This window comes from Falco naumanni, chromosome 5 (genome assembly GCF_017639655.2).
Source record: "Falco naumanni isolate bFalNau1 chromosome 5, bFalNau1.pat, whole genome shotgun sequence".
Taxonomy (NCBI): Eukaryota; Metazoa; Chordata; class Aves; order Falconiformes; family Falconidae; genus Falco; species Falco naumanni.
The window spans coordinates 63,832,136-63,848,979 of NC_054058.1; the positions used below are offsets into that span (position 1 = coordinate 63,832,136).

At 46.9% G+C, this 16,844-nt stretch overlaps 1 protein-coding gene across 2 annotated transcripts; it reads left to right on the plus strand.

The window, feature by feature from the left end:
- The first annotated feature begins 384 nt into the window (after window positions 1–384).
- Window positions 385–7,179, plus strand: LOC121089582 (endonuclease domain-containing 1 protein-like). 2 transcript variants are annotated; one of them, XM_040596924.1, is made up of 3 exons: window positions 385–739; window positions 3,986–4,305; window positions 6,483–7,179. In XM_040596924.1, the coding sequence occupies exons 2-3, from the start codon at window positions 4,021–4,023 to the stop codon at window positions 7,026–7,028; spliced, it is 831 nt and encodes a 276-aa protein (XP_040452858.1). In that variant the 5' UTR covers window positions 385–739; window positions 3,986–4,020; the 3' UTR covers window positions 7,029–7,179. The 2 variants fall into 2 exon arrangements, with proteins under 2 accessions (XP_040452858.1, XP_040452860.1); XM_040596926.1 differs by lacking the exon at window positions 385–739 and having other exon boundaries at window positions 3,984–4,305.
- The last annotated feature ends 9,665 nt before the right edge of the window (window positions 7,180–16,844 follow it).

Consider the following 16,844-nt stretch of genomic DNA (forward strand, 5'->3'; position numbering starts at 1 on the left):
CTGCCCACTGAGGTCAAGAGAGCACAGCCTACCAAACCTTATTCTCTGTGTCCAGCCCCTCAAATCCCTTTTATTCATTCCTAAGGAAAGAAAACAGTCTCCACCGAACCTCCTTTCTGGACAGATTGAGATCCTATTTGAACACCAGCTCAGCCGTGGCTGTCCAGCAGCAAGCAGAGACCAAGGTGTGCCCCCAGGGTCTGCAGGATGGCATTAATAAGTGCTATTGCAAAGCCTTCACCATCTTTGAAGGGAAAATATATAGCCTGACCACATTAATTACATTCTGAGAGGCTGTAGAAGGGCAGACTGTGAACATCTGTGTGTGCTCAGAGGCAGGCTGGTCAGGCGAGTGCCACCAGAGAGGGTCTGCAGGGAACAGGACCTGACGCAGGAGCTGCAGCAGCAGTGGTGCCCCGCGAGGAATGAGGAAATGGAAAGGGAAATCACCAGACACAGTTATCTGCTGCTGACACGTGATGCTGCAAGTCATCAAACTTGGGAGAGATCCTGAGGAAACAGCAAACAGAAATTGTCAACCCATTTCTGGGCAGGCATGAACAAATCTCCCCTGAATAACAGTAGAAATCCTCTCTTTTCCCCAAGTTTCCCTTTTTATGAGAAGGGGAGGATTTATGACCAGGTATATATTGCAGTGGGACTCTTGAGGGATCAGACTATTTCTCCAGGGAGAAGAGTGAAGCAACAGCTCAGCTGCCTGTTCTGAGACTGCTTCAAGGTAAGCTCTCGCTCCTTTCTCATCATTGCCTGCAATATTCCAAGTGTTTCCTTAGCTTCAGTTTAAATAAGTGAGACAAAGTGTGGGCTGCAGTTGCTGGGCTCTAATATCCACCCTCCAAGGAGAAAGTGAGAGTTTATGCATGCACCGTATTTTGCAGCTCTTTAACATTTGATGTTAAGGAAGGCAAGGACAGAAGGAATGGCTTGGGAAACTCAAGCACAGAAAAGGAAAGATCTGGAGAATATGAGAGAGACACTCAGAGGCAGCACAGAAAAGGAAAGATCTGGAGAATATGAGAGAGACACTTAGAGGCAGAAGAGATTGGAAGAAGCCTGGAAATTGTCACCACATGAGCTAATCCCTGGTCTTTGAAAAAATAATAAAATCAGGTGGGCTCCAGGAAAGAAAAAAAAAATCACTTTTGGTGATGCTTGGATTAAAACCTCAAAGAAGGAATGCTATTCCCAAAGGAAATAAACTACCCCACTATGAACTGGCACTCCCAGAAGCTGATCCCCCAGATCTCATTAGAACTGAAGCCCTCGGCAGCTCTGGCAATGTGTCATCCATCTGGAAGTGTCACCCAAACCTGGTGGGATGCTCTGAAATAGTGGCAGTGTTCCTGCTGCTCACCTGCTGCCCCAGCCAAATGTTTAACCTGGCAAAGGATGCTTTGAGGAAACTATCAGCATGGGAAGCCTTGAGAACAGATGCACAAGGAGATGCCTGATGCTGAACTGAGATGTCTGATTGTAGGAAAACAGATTCATCCCTGCTTTTTTTAATTATTCATCTTGATGATTGCAATTTGTCCTGCTTGTCTTGGACATCTCTTTGAGGAAGAATTATTGCCTAGGCTCTGGCAAGGTCTCGGTTAGCTAAGAGCAAACACCAGGCACTGGGTTGCATCTGAATGTCCCTGCCTACAGCACAGGAACCTGACGAAGGTTGCACAAGATGCACTGAAGATGCTGGAGGCAGAGTGCCCTCCTGATCCAAGGGTGGCTGGTGCCGCCAGGCACTCCTTTACACCTGCTCTGGCACCATCGCTTACCTTAGAAATACTGCCTGTCGACTACAGCACGCACCAAGCAGATGAGGGGGTTGTAGCCTCTTTCATGTGCAACACTGGGAAAAGGTAGGTTCAAGGTCTTGTTTTGGCCCACTGACGGAGTTTGGCTCGCAGCTGTAGGGGAGACTTGATTCAAGGTTATCAGAAATGCCATAAAACCCCTTGCATAATTAAGTTCCGCTTGCCAAGTCACCTGGAAAATTCACATCAAACTGTTGAATAAGAAGTGGATGGAGCTTATCGAGTACCATAATTCCACCCATGACCTTGTAAAAGACCTCTGGAAAAACACAGGTCCTGGCTCCAGCCCTGGACAAATTTACACTAAACCCTGTTAAAGAATCTATATAAACCACCCTGAGGCCACAGCTGGTTTCAGAATGTACCAGAGACATTTGAAAGTCCTCTACCACTTTGGGGCGAGCAGAGTCCTGTGAGTAAAAATATTTATGTGCTGCTCTTTCACACGGTAGGTTGGTTTCTATATATCTGATACCGTTAGATGTATTTTAAGCTGGTTGAGGGGGTGGTGCAAAAGAAAGACTTTTCAGTAACTTTTCTGCCTGGGATGGGGCAGATAGAGTCATGCTCTGCAGAACATTGTGATAAGTCATTTCTTGCGGTTCATTTGTCTCGTTTTTCAGCTTACTGGTCACCACGTTTCTGATCCAGCACTAGTAGAGAGATAAAGGACCAGATGACTTAGGTCAGAGCGAGGGTTTATCTAGCTCAATATCTTGAATCCAATGGAAATTAATAGATGAAGGTCAGGGAAAAGAGTAAGAAAAGAGCAAATGGGCAAGGTGAGTTTTCAAGCCTCCAGTGGTCCTCAGCTCAGGCACCTCCCCAGCCAAAGTGGGGTTTAAGTTTCAGAGGCCATGGCAGCTTTCTCTCCCATGAATTCTTTTGGTTGCTTCTCATGCCTGCTTTATGTTAAATGCTGATTATTTAAAAACCATTCCATCAAATGTATATCAATGAGATCAGAAATATCACTGCTATCCCAAGGCCTGTGGTGCACCTGAAAGAAGATGATGCACTCTGCATTGCTGCCAGCATCACAGGGAATTTTTCAGCAATTCTCTCTAAAAAAAAAATCTTGCTGACTACTGAAAATCATGTCAACACCTGGGAAAGACAAAATAGCACCTGTTTCTGTTCCAGAAATAGAAAATCCTGCACTGGTGCCTTTTACTTTACAGGAAAAACGATCAGCAAAGCTAAAGATATGCATGGGCAGGAACCCTGCGCAACTGTGGGAAGAGCTGCCCCTCAGTATCTGCATTGCTGCAGCAGCAGCCAGGGTGTTGATAAGATAGAGGCGTCATCCCTCTTGCTTGCTGCTGCCATCTGCTTGGCCCCCTTCTCTTTCTGTATCCATGTGTCTGCAAGTTCATTGCCTGGGGCTGGACACCCTGAAAATGCAAGCTGAGCAGCAGGACACACATTTCCCACTGTCAGCTGAGAGCCAGGACCCCAAGCTGGACCACTTTGGGTTAAACATCTGACCCAACTTTAGGGGAGACTAACCCTGCAGTGAGCACAGAGGAGTTACGGAAGAGCTGCAGGTTGGTGCAAACTTGCATGGGGCCAGAGACGTGTGGGATGCACAGCGTTACTGTTATTCCCCTTCCAAATCCCCAGTGAGACTAAAGCCCAGCTCAGTGCTGTGGGTGGCTGAGCAGAGCACGTGCCCAGCTGCAGGTCCTCTGCTGTGGGAAGGTCTTCAGAGCAGAAAGGAGCGAGATGGTGTTCTGAAATGAGGGGCTTCCAGCCCCTGGGTTGGTTCAGGCTTTGTTCTCCAGTGCCAGTGCAAAAGCTGAGCTCTTGGCCAAAATGAGTAGGTTGGAAGATATGGCCTTGTCCCCACACCATGCCTCAGTTCCAAGAAAACTTTGCTGTGTGAGCTGATTAGACGTGGGATGGATTTGAATCCCTCCTCAGACGGGCTGATTGCTCCCACTGCTGCCTCGTCTAGGCACCTAAAACCTATTTTAGATTTCACCTTCATTCCACTGTTGATTTTTCCATACCCAGGAGGACAGCAGTTGTCCCCTCCTTGGTCTCTCATAGTCCCCTCCTCTGCCAGCTGTGTCCCACAAGCACAAAAATGACTCCAGGCCATGATGAGCTTTCTCCAAGTTGAGTGTGCCCCTGCATTTGCCCTCCAGGTGAGCCAGAGCCTTCACTTGAAACCCTCCCCACGATGCTGTTGCTGCTGCTGCTGCAGGTCTTGGCGAGCTGCCTCTGGCTGGGATGCAGTGAGGTGGTGACATCCTTTGAAAGTTCATGCCCTCAGTTTTTCTTCCGGGCAACTCCCCCAAATGAAGCCCTGGAGCCGGAGAGCCCAGCCTGGATCTGCCAGCTTTACAAGAACCAGTATTACTATGCCACCCTGTACGACAGGAACAGGCGTATTCCCGTATACTCTGCTTACCTCTACCAGCCTGGACCGGGCAAGAGACCTAAAACATGGCTGGTTGAGCCCCAGGTGAGTGTCCTCTCCTACTGCAAGTTATCCTCCAGTCATTAAAAGATTAGCTACAGCGTTTAACCAAACACTTCTTCCCCACCCCCCCATGCAAATGGACCCACGGGATGGGATTCATCTCATCTCACATCAAACACCTTCACCACATTTCCTCTGCTGTGTCTGAGACATCAGCGGGAGGTTGATGTGAGTCATATCCTAAAAATTCCTGGGTTTCCACGTTGGCCTAATAGGAATATTAAGTCAAATTACATTACATTACAAAGTCAGATGACACCCCCCTCCCTGTACCATGCTGTGGTGGGGGACAAAATGATGAAGAAAAAACATCTAACAGCAGCTAATTTTGAGGCACCGACAGTGCTGGGCTCTGATCTCCACTTCGTCTGAGCTATTTTGCATCCCTGACGTAGCTTATTTGCTTCCAGTTGTCAATCTAGCTTTGTAAGTAGCACGAGAGAAGTGCAGAGAAACTCAGAACTGGGTGAGACAACCCAGTGAAAACGTCTCGACACAGGCACTCAGCAACAAGAGGGTTAGGTTAGTGCTGGGTGAATTTATTGGTATTTCAGGCAGTGAAAAGCGAGTAGGATCAGGATCAGTCAAGCCAGAAGTGCGCAATCTCCATCCACCGGCAGTTGCCTCTTACTGCCATTGCCTCAGGCTTGGTTCAGAAGGATCCACCAGGCGCACAGCTCTCTGCAAATTGCATAGCCCTCCCAAACGTCCTTCTGACAAGCTTCAGACCTTCAGTAAAAAAGGCCAAGCAAATTATGGAAGAGAAGAAGAGGAAATTGAGGTCATTGCTAAGTATATGGTAGCAATAGGGAATTTAGGTGAAAATCAGCCACAGAAGAAAGCCACATACCTTGTTGCAGAGGAAGGCTGAAAATGTTTCCCTAAATATGAAAAGCAAGGTGTTATAGTTAAGAAAAAAATCATTTGCACTTGTTACTCATAGGAACTCCAGCAACTAATATGGTATTAGCACCACTGTAGCATCCTCATTTAAGGGGGATAAAAATGTCTCTCTCTTTTGCTCCTGGACCACAGACCCAGGTCACCTGCAAAACCTGTGATCTTGTTAACTTTCTTCAGAGGTCTTTTTGTGGTATTTAGGTTTCCCGGGTCTCTTTGGGGATTATAAACTTCTTTAAGAGGCTGATCACTTCAAACTAATTTTCAGTGATGCTGCGGAAGGAACACATCTGTGTTCCCTGGCACAGACATCAGCTCTGAGGCACATTATTAGCAGTGCAGTGGCAGATCCCACTTGCACTGGGGTATTTTTGCTTACTGAACAAAAAAGCTTCATCATCACAATGAACTATAGCTTTTCCAGAGAAACCTCACCTCTAGGACTGGTTTCCAACACATCTCCCTGTGTATGGGGTCAGAGGAGGCAAACACTGGTGCTTCAGGAGTGTGGTACTCCTGCAGCAACCACACGTACTTCTTCCCACGTGAAGGGCAAAGAAGGAGAAGAGGAGAAGGGACTGAGTCCTTCTCATCTCCTGGGAGTCCTGTGGGCTCCACAGCTCTTCTGCTCAACCTCTTCCCATCCTGTCCACCTTCAAGGACTCCCTAAGACACCCAGCCTTCAAAGAGGATAGCTGTGTGCTTTGTTTTCCCTAAGCCTGTAAAACATCAGGGTGTTGACAGACCGGGTTTAAAAAGGCGTGAAAACCTTTCACAGAGACTGAGAGAGTGCTTGTGGAAATGGGGCTGAACGGAGCAAAGGCCAGGGCTGATGAGAGCATGATTAGATGCAGGTGATGAGGGTTGGATGTGATGAATGGGGGTGGGAGGAACTGGGGAAAGCCCTGGGCAGATGTGAAATGTGGAGACAGGGGAAAAGGGAACCTGTTTTGGAGGGCAGATGTCTCACCAAAGTCACCTTTCAAACCTGGGAGTGGAAAATGCTCATTGTCTCATGCATCCACCCACACTCCCAGTGCAGGCTACAGGATGGATCTCAAAGGTCACGAGTCAAATAGAGAGCTGACAAAGTGTGAATTATTATTTTTTATTTTAATATCTTGTGTTAGTTGAGGATTTTCATATATCGAGATGACAATAATAGTTGCTTGGAACTCAGAGACTTTTGCTCCAGGGAAACCTGCTCCCTTATTCCCATCCCTAATACTAACACTTCTTCCTCTTCTTTACCTGTCAAGCTGATGGGTCCAACTCATCCCAAAACTATGGAAAGAGAGTGGACCCTCTTAAATTATTTCAGTGTCACCTTAGAGCAACTCAGCAAGAGTCAAGCGATCCTCCAAGACTACAAGAACCTGACAGGTTTGAACCGTGGCCATTTGAACCCCAGTGGCCATCACTCCGACTCCAGCAGCAGGACGGCTACCTTCACCCTCACCAACATAGTGCCCCAGAATGAGAAACTCAACGGTGGTGCCTGGAAGAACTATGAGCAGCAAATGATGATCAGGAGGACCCAGGGCTGTAACACCACCTATGTCATCGTGGGTGCCGTGCCTGGGAACAACTATATCGCCAAGGGGAGGGTGAATAAACCCAGCCACATCTGGTCGAGTGCCTGCTGCGAGGTGGACACCAACCACAGAAAGGCTTGGGCGGTCATTGCCGAGAATGACAAGAACGAGGTCCAGCTCCTCACGCTGGGGGAGCTGGAGGACAGGTTGACCCAGCTCTATGGGAGGGACCAGGTTTCTCTGTTTGACCGTGACTGTCCCCGGGAATAAGCCCTGCTTCACATCCCGGGTGTAAAAGGCTCAGGAGCTTTTGACACGTCCTGTGCAGCATCCTGTGGATAACTGGCTAGCTGAAAAGGGTCACATAGACATAGTCCATCTGGCTGGACAAAAATGCACATCGCTCTCAGCTTATCTGAAGTAAAGCAAAAGTTACACAATAACAGGAAGATCGTGGTGGGAAAAGAATGTTGCAGGTGGGAACAGATAACTACAGAAGAGAAACTAGGGGCGGGCTTGGTATTTAGGCAACTAACCAATAGTGAGCTTAACTTTTGTAATATGTATGAGCTAATTATAACAAGGCATAAAAGGTGACTGTAAGGCACAATAAACGAAGTCTGCTGGTCACTCATACTGAGCGACTGTGTCTTCCCTCCGTCGCGACAGCATCCGTCCTGCTTCCCTCTCTAGTAGTTTTCCAGGTGTCTCTCAGAGCACCTTCCCCTCTGATTAAAGGAAGAAAGAGGCCAGCAGAACCTCCAGTTGGTTTGCTTTGCTGCCCACCCTTGGAGGGAGCTCTTAGTCAGGAGTTCTTGCCTTGGCCACTCTGGAGGGACAGGGTGGATAACAGCCCGTGGGCAAGGAAATCGGAGCTTCTCACTGACACTACAAAGGCTTTGCTTTTTTTCCTCTCTTTTTTCCCTTTTTTCCATGCTCATATACAGATCATATTCCTTTCTCTCCTCATTAGATATCACTGATGGCGTGTTGCTGGCTTGCCCCTCACTTTCTGATAGTTCCTTTCTCTCCTTGTTAGATATCACTGGTAGGGTGTCACTGACTTGTCCCTCACCTCCTTAGGAAGGCTGTGGATCTTGGGTGGCTCAGGTTGCCCACTGAGGTTGTGGAGTCTCCATTGCTGGAGATACCCAGAACCCAACTGTACAGAGTCCTGGACAACCCGCTGTAGCTGACCCTGCTTGAGCAGGGGTCTGGACTGAAGGATCATGAGATGTCCCTCCCAACCTCAACGGGTCTGTGATTCATCCTGGGACAAGGAAAGAAGAGAGCCCAAGGATTGCTGAGAACCTGTAAGGATTATCCTACAAATACATTCTGACCAAAAAAGCCAATGACAACAGCAAAGGATAAAGGGAGAGAGGGAGGTGGAAAGAAGAAATACAACTAAACATAGGAGGAGTATCCTAGCTCTCTTGAGGTCTGTAAATAAATTAAACAAGGAGAAGGAAGGAAGTACCTACATACAACCACTACACTGCCTAACCCTGAGCTTACATGGGGACCGCGTTTATGTCCATTTGCTAGCAGGGTTTTGTTTGCTTGCTTTGGGAACCTGCCCCTTGAGAGCAGAAGCTCAGGTGTCAGACAACCAGGCTGAGGGATCAGACACACAGCAAGTTTTGACCAGTCAAAGATAAATGTCTGTCAAATGCTGGTTGGATAATTTCATTGCCTGTTCTGCTTCTGAGCCTGTTCTGCAGATTCATGTATAACTGATTTTGTGAAATGTATTCCATGGGGGTAAAATATCAACGTATGCCATATAATTCAGTTCCTGTGTAGTTTACAATATAAATTATTTGCTCCGGTGCTGAATTGTGGGGTCACCTTATATATAAACCAGAAATTGCTTCCCACTGAAACTGTCACTGCTAGTAATTTCCTAGCTCCTACCACATCCTTGCAGGAGGTAGGGTGTCCAAATCCAATCTGAAGTTGCCATAACACCTACAAAAGTGTCACCATCAGACTCCAGTTATTTTTCCTATGAATGTGCCTGACCAAAGTGGATTGTGGTACCAACAGCTCATACAAACTGTCTCACAGAGATACCGCCTTGAGCCTGAACCTCTCAGCTCAGGAGCTGTCCATCAGCCTACTGTGTCTCATTGCTCCTCCAGGACAAAACTCTTTGGAGGCTGCACAGAAACATGGGGTGGGGTTCAGGTGCAGAGTCAGACACCTACGTGCAGGTGTCTTCATGTCTGCTGGGTGTCTGAGCTCTGACTGCAGGCAGCAGAGGTCCAGGTGTGGCTCAGCCGCATAAATAAGAGGCATCCTGGGCTACTTCAGATGCCCTGATGTATGCAAGACACCCAGTGACTGATCTGCTGCAGGATCCTGGGGGACACCTGCACCCATCTGGGCCAGCAGCCAGTGGCCAGGCAAGTTTCCCAAGGGTTTCTCCAGTGGCTCTGGACACCTGAGCATAGGCAACCAGATCCCACCGCGACTGCTAGGCAGTGCCCAGTAGCATCACAGCCTTCTGGTCCTGCCATCTCCAGCTGCCACGGTGAGAACAGCAGAAGCGCTTACTTGTGCCAGCTGTGTTGCTCAGTGAGGTAGTGGAGTATTTTGATTTTTAGGAGAACCAGATGGGAACATTACTCACACCCCTACTGCTGGATAGCCCCTATGGTCCCAGATCCCCTGCCCTGACAGACTTCTGCTCCTCAGGTCAAATGCTGACACAGATCATTGATGGGGTGAAACCATCAGTGCTATTTCAGGTTGAGGGACCTCTGCAGATACCTCTGGTGTTTCTCATAGGGCTTCCTCTGACTTGCTCACCCAGCTCCTCACACCCACTGGGGCCTGAAACCACACTCATCCTCACAACTACCTGTCCCATGCCCCACCACCCCTGCTTTCCAGGCTCTGCTGGAATACCCTGTTCCCTGGCCACCCCTGTGAGTCACCCCTCTGTCAGCTCCCCGGGGTCTCCCCAGGACCTTTTTCCCTGGCAGTACCCAGAAACGCCCTCCCCTCCACAGCAAGCATGTGAAATACATGGGAAGCCAAAACCATAAATGAATCGGCTTGCTTCCAGCAGACACCAGGGGTGCTTTGCACAGCACCCCAGCTTGGAGCTGAGTAAAGGGCTGCCCCAGCCCCACCGTCCCCACCTCCAGAAGCATCCTCGTGGGAAGCTTACATCTGTGACTTTCTCTGGTTTCTGCTGTCCCTGGCTATGAATGGGGAATAGGGATACAGCCCTTCGGTGAGCCCAAAGCCGGTCCGCACATCATAGGTGTGCCCCCAGTGGGGTGGAAGCTCCTCTGTCTGCTGGGAAGATGCAGCTGCACTGAGATGGGAAGGTAATTTCACAGTTTGCTTTGTGTCTGTCTGTCTTTGGGGAGAACTCTGGGCACTTGTGGGTTGCTGGGACTTCAGACACAAAGGAAAGATTATTTGGCCCAGGAGCTGGGAGGAAGGGATGCTGGGAGCTAAACCCCATTAGCCCTGTTGCTCATTGCATCGCCTGCTGGGGTGGGGTGAATGGGCATGCAGCTCGCAGAGGGCCCTACCGCTGTCAAAGCTCACTTCACATGCAGTTTGCTTAGTCCTTTTCCAAAACCACCAACAGTTCAGACTCCTTGAACTGAACAACGTATTGTCACATCCTGTCCCAAAACATAAAGGATACGAGAAAATCAAGAGAGTGGCACCATCTGGCCTCTGCTTGAGAAAGCAGCTGGGAAAAACTCCTTTGATGCATCCAGATTTTGAACGGCTATAACATTTCACAAAAGTAAATACAATACGCTTATTTGTAAAGCTCTCCAGGAGTGTCTCTGGCTGCCATGTGAGGAAGGCAGCCTGAGGGCACCTTACTGGGGCTTTGCCATCTCCTGGACAAAGGAGAAGCCATCCCCATTTGCTGGGCTGAACACTCTGAAGCTATTGGTTTTGTCTCTTTCATGCAGGCAGCAAGTGTACTGTCTGTGGTTCTGCTTGAAACACATGCTGTTCACGGCACTAAGCTGGTCTCCTAGCTGGCTGTCCAGGGGGAGTGCAAGTCTTTTAATCTCACCCTGCAGGGACAGGCTTGCTACTAGGAAATGAGGCTCAAAGCCACGAGGGTCCTTCCTGAGTCTCAGAGGAGGGTGCAATTGGGAATTTCCTGTCTTCAGGTAAATGTGAATCTACAAAAAGGAAAAAAAAATTACATTAACTTAACTGCTTCGTCTTGCCAGGAGCTATTAGAAGAGAAAAATGTTCCATTTATTAAAAAAAAGAAAAAAGCATCTCTATTTTCACGTTATGCATTGTTGTGGCAAGGTCACCAAATAAGCGGGAAAGCCTGGAGACTTGAAAAACAGTGCTCCCTCCTGATTCTTCATCCAAACACGTGAAAAGTTATTGTTGGCCAGTTGCATGGTGGACCCATGAATCATGGTTCTTTGCATCTCTACAGCATCCTCTGTCTGACCTTTAGTGCCTTTTCTTGATTTAAAGGGCTAAAATGATAGTTGGCAACTCCGAGAGCAAAACCCAGTGTGGCATGAATGGAAGGGCCCTGAATATATGAACTAAAAGCTTGAGACAGCAGAAAAGTCTGTTGAGAGCTTCTAAAAGAGGGATGGCACCACCAAAACAACTGGGTCATTGAACATATCTGCATAGAGGTAGCAAATGAGTAGAAGGGGAAGAGGAAAACTTCTGCCAGAGGAGCTGTAAAATGGGCTTGGAGGAAACCTTCAGCAGGAAGGAAAATGGAGATCTCAGATCTGATATGGAGGAATTAATAACATTTTAAAATTAGTGAGAAAGTTAACATTGCACGTGCTGAGTTGACACTGCAGGTGCCGAAAGCCTTTGTGCCGCGCCTGTACGATTTTACATAACTGTCAGGACATTTGCTGGGAACGCTTCTTGTTCACATGACATAATGATATCAGTGAGATTAATATTTTCAGACCCGAGATGCCAGGTGTCCTACTATGAACTAATGTTTGCTTTCTAAGTATCACATTGGCTTCTGTAAAGTACTTGTAGTTTTGCACTCTTTCTGACAAATTGCACAACCACATGTCTTTCACCAGTTGTGTTACCTGCATCTCTGGGTAACCTGCTCACATGAAGACTTGTTTTAACAAACTGCTACGTGCAGAAATGGTAAACAGTCGTTTACTCCTGGGGCTCTGAGATCTTACTCTGAATGCTCGGAGCGTTGGACTGAGACAGACCGGTTTACAAAGTCACCCCGGTGCCACCATTTCCAATCCATAAACCAAAAAATTATCTTCATTTTACTGCGTACTGTTACTTAAGTCTAAGAAGAGTCTAACCCCCTTCAGTTTTATTATTTTCCTCTTACACTGCCCTAAGTAAGAACTTTACCAGGGATTGAGGAAGTTTGAGCAGCCCAAAACCACTAAACACTGGAGGAGAGAGAAACCCTCGGTTTTGAGCAGAGCGAGCTGGAAAACAGGGCTACTCGTGCACAGGAAATTTTGTCATTTCAAAATACAGTTTCAGTCTGAATCAGAACAAAACCCCATGGGTTTCAAAATTCCCCTTGAAATGGAAATTCTGAGAATTTGGGTCTGGAAATGCTGAAGCAGGGTGTTTCTGATACCGCCTCCCACCGAAGACCTGCTGAGCAAAATCAGCTTTCTCACCAGCTCATGGCGGTGCCGCCACCAGCTTCCCTGAGGAGGCGGGAGGTTTCCTGGGGACATCTCCCTGGGAGCCTCTCCAAGGAACGCTGGGCTTTGAACATCGACCTGGGAGCCCTCCTCCATGCTAGACTACTTGAGCATTGCACAGCCGGGTCCTGGTGGTCCATCAGGTGGCTGAAAGGGCTGTGTTAGGAAGAGGGGGGAAGGTGGAGGCTGTTGGCAGGGCAAAAGGACCAGGTTTGCTTCTTGCAAAAATTTACACAGCAGCACTTTGCCCTGCAGCCATGGACTTCCCCCTCATCCTACATGGACCTCCCCACAGTTGGGATGACACCTCTGGAGTCTCTTGAGAAAAGGATCATATTTGGTATGGGTATGAATGCCACAGCTGTAAAAATGAAATCTAGTTAGGGAACATCTTCCCTGAATTTCTTCTGCAGGAAGGCAGGAGGAGAAACCAATTATAAAATCAGAGACCTGGAAGGGACTGGTGGAGCTAGTGCTTGCTGGAGTCCTGAAGTCTTTGCTCTCATGCCTTTAAAGTCCACAGGTGAGCACGTATTTGTGCTGCCACACTGTTATTCCTATAGATAAAGTAGAAACAAATCTAGAAAACGTGTGGGTAGCTGCAGTGTTAAGGCTGTGACGGAGAGGCAGGTCTGTACTGTTTCACTGCCTCCTTGCACTCCTTCCTTATATCTACTGTTTAAATTGCCTAAGACACAGGCCATTTTTGGCCACTGAACAGTACTTGTGTGTAAGATCCCCACCTATTACCATTTTTTGTCATTGCAACCAAAATACTTGCTTAAATTTAAACTTCATAAATAATTTTGTCTTAGTTGCAAGAAATGTTTTTATTAGGTTTCTTTAGCATTTACAGATCTGAGTGACAGATTCTGCAAGTCTTCATGACTTCTAGGGCTGGGATCTGGCTCACTTATTGGGACATCTCATCACAGGTATTTACACGTGGGGGTAATTCTGCAGGCTGGGCACAAACAAATCATGCTGCTCGGCTTCCAGCGATCAGTGCAGAGAGGAGGATGGGCCTCCCATAGTCCTGTGTTGTAGCTTCTAGCCCTAGACAGATGTCTCTGACATCCCTGGGTGTCTCAGGTCATGGCAGATACCTACCTTCAGGCAACTGGATCAATCTATAGCTGTTTCCATGCAAGCTGCTGTCTGAGCTCCCAGTAGAGTCAATGGAGTCAATGGCTGACATGGTCCCTGGGGTCTGGAACACTATTCAACCTGTGTGGACACCTGCATTTGACAGCTGCATGTCTCTAGACTCCTCTTATCTCCACTATGATGAGAGCAGCTTGCATGGAGACACCTATATGAAAGCACATGTGATGACGCATTGCAATGTGCAGGCTAATTCTTACCCTGGCCACTTTTGGGAAAACACATTTTCCCACACTCGGGCTCCTGACCATGATACAGAAGAATGTGTATTTCCACCCTTTGGGGAGGGTTAGGGTTAAGGGAGCTCTACAATAGATTGTAAAAATCTAGTAACTGCTTCTGTTCTCTATTTTGGAGACGTTGCCAGAGATCCTCTTGTCCAAATATTTTTAGTTTCCTGCTGCATTTTAAAGGTTAGCTGTGATGGGATATGTGTGAAGTGAGCTTTAGCACAGGTCTTTAGAATAAATCTTCTGAGACACATTCCTGAGCTCATCACACCTTTTGTTAAAACAAGAGGGTAATGGAAAATAAATCATGTATTTTTCAAAGTTTAGATCAATAGCAAGAAGAACAAGCTGCCTTTCAAACAGCCACAACAATTTATTCTTACAGTTCATTCGTTGTTCCATGCTGAGAAAACCAGTTTACAAAATAAAAATATCAACCACCGCATCTCATGTAAAAGAAGTAAGAGTGACCATGGCGAAAGCACAACAGTGACGGTGCCCTTTGGCCACAGCCTCTTCCAGTGATGCCGTCTTGCTCCCAGGCTGGGTCCTATTGATCCTGCTTGCTCGCTGCTTGTCATGTTGAAGGCTGTAGCCTCAGACACAAACATTTCCCCAAGGGCCACCAAGCCTACCGAGAGGTATAGTCCAGCTCAACTGAGAGTTAATAGTTTCCTGATAAAGTACATATACAGCTCCTGTGCTGGAGGCGACCTGGGTTCAGAATCTCTATGTAAGCATTAATAGCCGGGAGAATTAAACCCCATAAAAGTTGTCCAGGCTGTAACCCACTATTACTTACAGGTCCCTTACCAGCAGTGTATCCCCCTTGATTTCCAAGAAACAAAGATGCAATGTGGAGAAAGAGTCCCTAAGCCAAGCTGGCTAGGGAAAGGCAGAAAAACCACTGGAGAAGTAGGAGCCATGACTCTGCTCTTGTTATCTGTATAAAAATTAAAAATGTGCATGCTAGCAGGAGATGAAATATTAATGTTCTCCAGTGAAATGCCCTGAGCAGGACAAGCCACGCCAGCCTAACCGCAGTGCCTAACAGAGGTGTGTTAGCAACAAGTAATGTGCATTGACTGAATGAAGCAGGAGAGCTTAGTACCACTGCTTGCAGCCTCCTGAGCAGCTGCCAGGTGTGAAAACCTCTCATCTATTGCGTAAATACAGATTGTTGTTCGCTCCCATACAAAATAACAGCATGTAATAGACCATTACACATCCATCTTTATAAAGATATGTAGTACAAATAAGTCCTATTCCAACAGGAATAAAAAAAGCCATGGGAAGTATAAATATCAAGGTTATAGAGTAAGAATAAGTCAACAGGAACACAACCCAGTAAAACAGTAACACATATGCTCTATCACAAAATAGAAAACTACACTCAGGTCTCATGCTTCCTGAATTATAAGGAAGGGATTCATCCCATTTTGCTTTTGTAGCATGCCATATAAGCATCTATAGCTAATCTGGTCATTCTTTAGAATTCTTTAGGCATTGTTTAGAGTCAATGCAGAGAAACAGGTGCCTTTAAATTGTGAGCCATTTGGCCCATATACAGATATCTCTATATATCTGTGGCACAAATAAATACGCACATACACATATACATAGGCAATAGGGTGAGGTGAACTACTCTCTGAAGGGACTTCTTCCCCTCCATGGTCTGCCTCGGACAGAGTTGCTTGCATTTTGTCAGATGAACCAAGTGGAGCATGGCTAAAAAGAGACAGAAGACTATTCAACATTCACAAATTCCCGATAACGTCAGTATGTCAAGTATTGCGTATGGTTGAGTCTGTCCTTAGACGGCTTTGCACTAGGTTCTTTGGTGCTCTGCAGCTATGAAAGCAGTTTTCAAACTAATCAGCTGCTGCAACCTCCAGCATCCTTTTCTGAGCTGGAGGAATAATGTAGTAACTGTTGTGGAAGGAGCTAGTCTAAAACAATTGGGAAGAGGGGAACAATGACAAATGCATGTGTATACTGATCCATAAGGGAGTCCAGTAAGATTTTCAGTTTACGTGCAGAGGGAAAATTGATTTAATTTCCTTTTCCAAGAAGACCAGCATAATGAAGAGAAAAATATGTCTGTGTTTGACCCATCTAGTTAGAGAAGGGTTGGGGGAACATCAGGTATCCAGCATTTCTCTTTGTGGGGAAGGTGGTGTGTGGGCTGTAATGACGATGCCATCATCTAAGTGCTTGGGCAAGTGGTCCATATGTACACCTGGTCGCTTGGGAGAGGCTGCAGTTATATCAGCAATACATCTGCTATATGGTAGGAGGAGGAGAAGTGTTTCTAGGAAGCCATTTCAGCCAGGGCTCTTTCCCCATCTATCAGTGATGGGGTGCACCCCTTCCACTCGTGCTCTGTACGTGGAAAGACACTCTGTCCCCATGAGAATTAAGCCATAATACTTTTTGCATCCTTCACACATGGTATCTGAGTGTCAAAGCTTCCTCCTCATTTGCTACTGCTGATCTTGGAATCACTGGTACAATCTGGTTCCTTCTGTAGCAAGTCATAGATTTCATGAGTTTGGTTCTGAATGCTGCAGTTCCCTGAGAAGCCTTCTCTACAGCAGGCAAAAGACTTTACTACAGCTGGGAAGAGGCAGGTTTTCAATGGCTTCTACTATATTTACTATGAGAAACCACACAGTACTTTTTGCAGAAGACACTGCTTAGGATCTCAGTTGTTACTTCATCTGGTATCAACTATTTCACAATTTGTTCCACCACAGGGCCAGTGAAATGTAGATCATTCCTGGCAATTTTTCACATATCATTTTCTCAGAAAGCCTACAATGGCCCAGGCAATCTGCACCATGGTTGACCATCTTCACTAGAGCATGTTTCAAAGCATTGTCTTCAACTTCTATGGCTTTATCCTATTTGTGAACTGGCAAAAACACTGCTGATGTGGTTTCACAAGGTCCTCCCCTCCTCCTTTTTGAGAAAAATCCCCATTTAGCGGAGAAGCAGAGCCCATCAGTAGTTGGTAA